We start from the raw sequence: 7,636 nt of genomic DNA on the forward strand, positions 1-7,636 counted from the left end.
CTACGACCAAACAGCATGTCAGGACCCATTTAAGACATCCCCTGCCAACCCCCTTTCCGCAGGAGTGCTGCCAAGCTCCAGTCCACGGCTGCTCAGCAAATTCTGTTCAGCTGTATTTGGAAGGAAAGAAATGTGTTTGTTTAGCCTTATTATAGTTTATGTATGTATAATAAACATGGTTTGTGTTAAAAGTGTGTGTTCGCTCCATACCTTTAACAACACAAATATGTGAAAATAAATCAGTGATCAATACACCCGATTACTGAGGCTCCAAATAAGAACCAATATTTGTCATGTTTTACATAAATCTTTCAATAGCTATGCAACAGATATGCATTGATAATGTCTGAGAAAATGTAGCTAAACAGTTGTATAAAATCTATATATTATACATAAAGAGCTCCCTCCGTCGTGCGCATGCGCAGTGGGGGACATCGACCCGCTTGCGAGCGTACTGCTGCTCACGAGCGGGTCTGAATGACCCCCTATGTCCCTTTGAAAAATGAGGAGGGCGCCAATGCTCTTTCTGGCACAGGACACCAAAAAGTCTAGTTACGGCTCTGGTTATCATCATTATTTTCAATATTGTGCTTTCATACTGTATTGCATTATTATATACTTGCCACTTTTTTTTTTTTTGACCTTCAGTGGTTTGAAATTATTTTTAGTTGATGATATGTGATGTATCTAGATTTATTTTATTTTCTTTCAATTTGTTCATCCTATATGTAATTGAAAATGTCAGCATTGAAAAATCAAAATAACTCAGTATGGATTTGATGCTTTATACTCTTATATTATTTTTGTCCTTGCTGATGAATGAACAGATTTATAAAAAAAAAAAGAATGTATGTCATACAGTAAAGTCTAACAAGGCTGTTAGCGATGGTGGGAGCTACAAAAAAAACCCTCTAGTTTGACAACTTGGCCTATAAAGAAAGGGACTTCGAAACCTTTGGGAACCTCCTCCAATATACTTAGCAAGGCTCACAGGTCACTAGGTATTTTATCATAATCTCTTACATTTTTGGCAAGTGCCATGCTAACTGGTAATCCAGCAAGACACAATTAGCTGAATTCAAATTCTAAGTTCAAAAAAACTGGTATGGGTATCAGATCTTCCAAAACATCTTAAAGCCTTTACAATCCCAGACAGAACTTGTGGATGGTCTCAGAAGCCATATATATCATCATTGTACTTTTTTGGATGTTTTTTGGTTGCTGGTGCACATAGAAATTTTATAAGCAGTGGCAGATTTTACCTAGGGGTTGTAGTGCTGCAAACTCTACACAAAATATCCTCTACCCACAGTAAGTGTTCCCTGGCAGTTGCTTCCAATTAGAAGTGCTTTCTGCTAATCACAGCCACAGGCAGTCCCAGGGGAGGTGTTTCCTCCCCCTGGGACTACCAGTCCGGATTGCGAGCTGAGAGCACTTCTAGTGGGAAGTCAGTCTTCTGCCTTACCACCAGCCCTACCTGGCTTCAAGGGGCTGCAGCCGATGCAGTCCCTTGCAGCCAGTCTTTGTGCACATGTGTTGGTTGCAGGCTTTGCCAGATGCATTGCGCATGTGGAATCGGTATGTAATGCAGGGAGTGACAGCGGCATCCCGATGGTTGGTATCTCGACAGGGGTTGGGTAAGTATACTTACCCTCCCCCCTTCTCCACATAACCCTCCCTTTTTGTAGACTAACCCTAACCCTCCCCATGAGTGCCTAAACCTAAGTCTCCCCCCTTCATGCCTAAACCTAACTCTCCCCCCTTAGTGCCTAACCCTACCCCCCCCCCCAAGTGGTGCCTAACCCTAACCCACCCCCCTAGGGATGCCTCACCCTAACCCCTCAGGTGGCATTTCATGAGCTAAAAATAATGTCTACGAGGGAAATTGTCCATTAAACACATAATTCTGAACTGCACACAATTCCATCTGCGTATGGTTCTTGCAGTTGTCAGTGTACTGCGTATACAAAGGAGCCTGCATATACAACTTACACGTAGGAGCCTGCATATACAACTTACACGTAGGAGCCTGCATATACAACTTACACGTAGGAGCCTGCATATACAACTTACACGTAGGAGCCTGCATATACTACTCACACGTAGGAGCCTGCATATACAACTTACATGTAGGAGCCTGCATATACAACTTACACGTAGGAGCCTGCATATACAATTCACACGTAGGAGCCTGCATATACAACTTACACGTAGGAGCCTGCATATACAACTTATACGTAGGAGCCTGCATATACAATTCACACATAGGAGCCTGCATATACAACTTACACGTAGGAGCCTGCATATACAACTTACACGTAGGAGCCTGCATATACAATTCACACGTAGGAGCCTGCATACACAACTTACACGTAGGAGCCTGCATATACAACTTACACATAGGAGCCTGCATATACAATTCACACGTAGGAGCCTGCATATACAACTTACACGTAGGAGCCTGCATATACAACTTACACGTAGGAGCCTGCATATACAACTTACACGTAGGAGCCTGCATATACAACTTACACAGCAATTACGAGAAATTCTCAGGCTTAGATTTCAGTTCAGATCTCCACTTGCAACTGAGGGGATGTAATCTGGGCTGTAATGGAATGTTCTCACATAGGATAAGAGAGACCTGTCCAGCGGCAGCTACTGCACTAAGGATAGGACTGGTGCAATGTGTGCTGATAATGATGACAGCTACTTACAACAGCGGATGGATGGGGGCGATGCAGTAGCATACAGTAGGTGTGTATACATCCATATCTGAATGTGTAAAGCAGCCGCAATTGCAGCCACTGTATGTATGACTCTGAATCAGGCCCTAAGTTTTAGCCTCTAGTGGGAATCCAAGCAGAGGCAAGAAGTTGCTAATCCAGCTCAGTACTGATAGAGGAAATTAAAGAACGGCCTTTTCTGTTTCCTTATACAGCCAGTGACTTCAACCAAGACATAGAGATTCATTAATATATCTTGTATTTTGTACATTCTTCATTTAACCAGTATTAATCGTGATGAAGCTAAAAATATATGTAAAATGTATAGCATGCAATGTTATCAACATATAATACTTTTATAAAAATGTTATGATACATATAGGAGGGGATGTAAGAAGAGGTGGTGGTAAGTGCATGTATGAAATCAGATAACGTAGATAAAAAACACTTTTCTCTATGTTATTTGAAAACCGTTAACTATTATATGGTGACTGAAAATTATTCAGAAGTTACCTGAATGATTTTGTGTTTCATCATTTTTTATCATGTATGGACAGGATTACCTGAAGGTATGTACACATACCTGCAGCGGCTGGGCGGCATCCTCGGGGGTCTCAGGTTGCGCACAAGATCTCACGGTGTTTGCAAGATCTCACACATTCTCAGTGGGGCCAGCCAGGAGGTGAGATACAGCACAACAGCACTAGACCGATGCTCTGTGGGTCTGGCACGGATTACCGAAGGGGGGAGTTTTCTCCTCCACTCCGGCAGCCGAGATGTTATTTGTTTCTGCTTCACCTCGAAAACTTAGCCTTCTGCTTGATAAGATCAGGAAGAGCTATAGTGGCACGATAAGAGCAGCTATAGTACATTTCCCCAATAGTTGTTTATAATGCATAATAATATAAAAAAATATACCTGTCCAATGATATGATCACAGTTTCATTAACTTCAGGTATGTCATCCGCTTTAATGGTGATATTAATCGCTGTTTTGCTTTGTCCAGATACAAATTTGACAGAACCATTGAAGGGGCTTAAATCACCAAGGGTGATGGCATTCTGATTGGTGCCAGATGGTTTCAGACTCCAATAGACAATAGCATCACCCCCGGTCCCATCACGATGCAGGGCAATAGAAACCTGAAAGCAACACAAACTGTGACCAAAATGGGAAACCAGAATAAAAAACAAGGTAATCACATAAGTAGGAGAAACACACACACATAAAACAAACCATTATTTATTATAATAAAAGTGGCCACTAACAGTGGTAGAGATTTCATATTCCTTGAATTTTTATTCATAATAATATAATTAATAATTATTTATTGAATATAATATTGCTATAGCGCTTTTCTCCCAATAGAAGTGAAAATGTTTTGCATTTTGTAGGTTAAAAAATGCTATATATAAAATAAACTTAAGTATTAGCAGATTACAGAATGGATAGCTAAGCATTTGGATTGTTTTTTTTTATTTAAATGCTTGAGTAAACAGATAAGTCTTGAGCCTGTTTTTGAAGGTTTCCAGAGTGGAGGCCTCTTGAATGGCTTGGAATGAAGTGGGCGTGATCTACACAAGTAATATGTGAGTATGGATTTTTTTTTACAGGTGTCGTGGATGCTACTGGACAAGTGGATGTGAATGGATACAGGGATTATAGATGAGTATGCGTGAGTGTGAGTGTGCATGTATGTTTTAATAAAATTATACTTTCATGGTGTGTGTTTTGTGGTTATTTTAATATTTCTTTTGTAGGTGAAATAGAGAAACAAGCGGGCCCTTAATGCCCCGCATGCTTGTACTTGTGGTTCTCCAAGTACCGGCATGCGGGGGAGGCTTGCTGGGACCTCTAGTTCTCCAGTAAAAGACAATATTAATCATTCTATTTTTTTTATACAATCAACCTTGGCAGTCACCGCCCCTGGCTATCAGCCCAGGCCTGGGGTGCCCTGGAGAGGAGGAACCCATTTATTGGGAGGGGGCTACCTCCCAAGGGATCCCCAGCCTGGGCTGACTAACGGTCAGGTGTAAATGTTTTGGCCGGGGGACCCTTTGAAAGGGTACCCCGACTGTAGAATTACACTCCCGGTAAAAAGAGTCCGGTGCTGGTTGCGGAGAATATGGGGGACCCCTAATCATTTTGTCAACGTATTTCCACAACAGGATCGGCTCACTGAGAGTGGTGCTAGTTGATGAAAATACGATGGACCCCTATGTCATTTCCCCCTGTATTTTCTCAACCAAGACCGGCTCAACAGAGCCTGGTGCTGGTTCTTAAAATACAGGGAAACCCTATGCATTTTTTCCTTTTTATTTTAAGTACTAGGACAGGCTCAACAGACCCCGGGTTGGTTATGCTTTAAGGGGGAACTGCACGCCATTTTTATTTTTTTTTAAATTTTACTATTTTTTACACAAAGAAGCCTTCAGGTATCTCACTGATCTGTGAAGGCTTCTGTATAACTCAAACCCTGTAATGCAAGTCGCATTACAAGGTTTGAGTAAACTCACACATTTGCATAATGTAATAGCCTCAAACTCACAAGTTCGCAGGCTATTACATTTGCAGAGTTGTGGGACAAACTCGGACCTTTAAATGTGTGAGAAGGTCCAAGTTTTTCTCGCAAAGAAACTTGGACCCTATTACATTTTGCCCCTGATGGTAAAGTGTCAAGTCACAATCCAGGACAACACCAAGAATCCCTAATTGATCAGAGTTTTGCAACTCTAACTCTCCAAACTTAAATTTGGTTGGTTGGCAAAGCTGCAGACTTGTTCTTTGATATGAGCTTCTACCATACCAACTAAGACCCTCATCAGTATTCAGTTGCATTAAACTGTTACTAATCTACTCCGGGAGATCATCTAGACAGCCATTTAAAATTGATATTGGGGTCTCAATACCTGGATCATAGGCAGGTAGAGTTGAGTATAAAATGCATAGCAAATATAGGCCCTCATTCAGAGCCGTACGCTCTGAGCAGAGCGCACGCTCTGAATGAGGGCCGGGCTCCATGAAAATGGAGCGTCCTTCTGGACGCTCGTATAGCTGTGGGTCACCACCCACAGGCTAGACGAGCGTGCATTTTGATGGCCGCGATGGTCGAGACCATCGCGACCATCGAAATTGCGAGCCGGAGCCTGCGGTTGAGGTTTTCAACCACAAGCTCCGGAGTGATTTTGGCTCTATCAGAGCCAAAATCACTCCCACTGACATCACTAGTGATGTCAGTGGGCCGGCTTTTGACGGGAGGCGTTCCCGCGGGAACGCCCCCGTCAGGGAGGCACGCCCCCGGCACGCCTACCAAAGGGGGCGTGCTGTCAATCAACATTGACAGCACGCCCCCTTTGATCGGACACAACGAGCGAAGGACTTTCCTTCGCTCGTCGCGTCTGGCGCATGCGCACGACGGAGCTCCCTCCGTCGTGCGCATGCTCAGTCCAGAACATCGACCCACTTGCGAGCGGACAGCTGCTCGCGAGTGGGTCTGAATCAGGCCCATAGAGCATTGTACTATTTTGGCAAATACTGGGCCAGACACAGCAATACACTCTATTAGAAGCTTTGTTGGAGCAGGGATCTAAAAACATATGTTGGGATGTCTTCTATATGCTTGGGAGCAAAGCTAGTCCAAGAGGCCAGGTGACCTACATTTGCAGACTTGGAACATTGGTGCTCATTTCACATCATGGTTAGGATTCCAGCCAAGGTGGATGATACCTTATCAGCAAACAAGATTGCAAACTCATTGCATGTTGATTGGGGGATAGTTGCTTCAGGCTGTAGACATTCTGGTTTGTAAACCATCTCCACAGTATGGATAAGATGAGCTGACCTATTGTTTGCAGCCATAATACCATTTGCCAGGAACTCCTACTTCCTACGTCTGATTATAGATTAGTATTCTTCAGTATGTTTGATTACTTTTAGCTTATCATCGACCATGAGATTCATCCTCTATCGTCTTTCAAACCTGCTACCCCTCTTTTTCAGCTCTCCATCACTGTTGTCAAAACAAGGCGCTAGATGGTGTGGCATGCATGGTCATATACGGTTGGGGCGATATCTGTTCTATGTTTACAAAAACAAATATGCTAGTTACCACTAAATACTACTGTAACTATAATTGTACATATGGGAATAGAATTAACAGAAAAACTATCAAACTTTCTTTCATTTAATTATAATAATAATTATCTTACCAACTCCGAGGAGACGTTCTCTGGTTCTGCTACAATGATTGGCAGATTACTTGTAAAACCAATTTCTCCATTAGCGATGTCAGGGGTAACTTTCAAAGAAATATTCTGGAGAGGGCCAAGTCTTGGACTTATTGGTGGCACTAAGGGGATGGGCCTCAGCAATTCAACGGATTCAAGCTAAAACATTTAAAACAGCAATTACTGTATATTCAACAAAACAAATACAATGAAAAGTACTATATATTAGCTGCTCCTGTTTTACAAAGTCACATATCCATTCAGGACAAAGATGTCATTGGTTTAGGAGATGATAGAACATTTACAGTAAGTCAGAAGCCACGGGTTACATTAGTATGCACTTTGCAGGTTATCTTCATCAAGCACGCGTTGCGCAATTCAATTGCAAAAGATTATTTGCTGCAGCCGCATCCCTGGGGTAGTACATGTAAAAGTGGGAAAAGTATCTTGAAGCCCCAGAAAGTGGCAAATAAGATTAGACAACAGTATAGAAGGCTAATAGTAGCCAGAAGCAAATAATTGTAGGCTCTTGTTCATGTAAATTTTTAGCAGGGAAAACCTTGTAGCAAATTGGATATGCCCCTAATACCCCTTTTACACCAGAGCTAAAACCCGGAATATAGCAGGGTTAACCTATGTAGCTCCTTGATGTAAAAGGGGACAGGGTTGGATTCCCAGCAATCC

The 7,636-nt window shown here is 42.4% G+C and overlaps 1 protein-coding gene across 1 annotated transcript in view; it reads right to left on the reverse strand.

Moving 5' to 3' along the window:
- Positions 1-7,636, reverse strand: part of ADGRV1 (adhesion G protein-coupled receptor V1) — a 556,691-nt gene that overhangs the window by 514,026 nt on the left and 35,029 nt on the right. The window contains exons 10-11 of the mRNA XM_088444649.1: positions 6,935-7,111; positions 3,645-3,868 (exon numbers count right to left, since the gene is read on the reverse strand). Of these exons, the coding sequence (XP_088300775.1) occupies positions 3,645-3,868; positions 6,935-7,111 (401 nt within the window). The remainder of the gene's footprint in view (positions 1-3,644; positions 3,869-6,934; positions 7,112-7,636) is intronic.

Source organism: Taudactylus pleione, unplaced genomic scaffold, assembly GCF_031769625.1.
Source record: "Taudactylus pleione unplaced genomic scaffold, aTauple2 ptg000370l, whole genome shotgun sequence".
Lineage (NCBI taxonomy): Eukaryota > Metazoa > Chordata > Amphibia > Anura > Myobatrachidae > Taudactylus > Taudactylus pleione.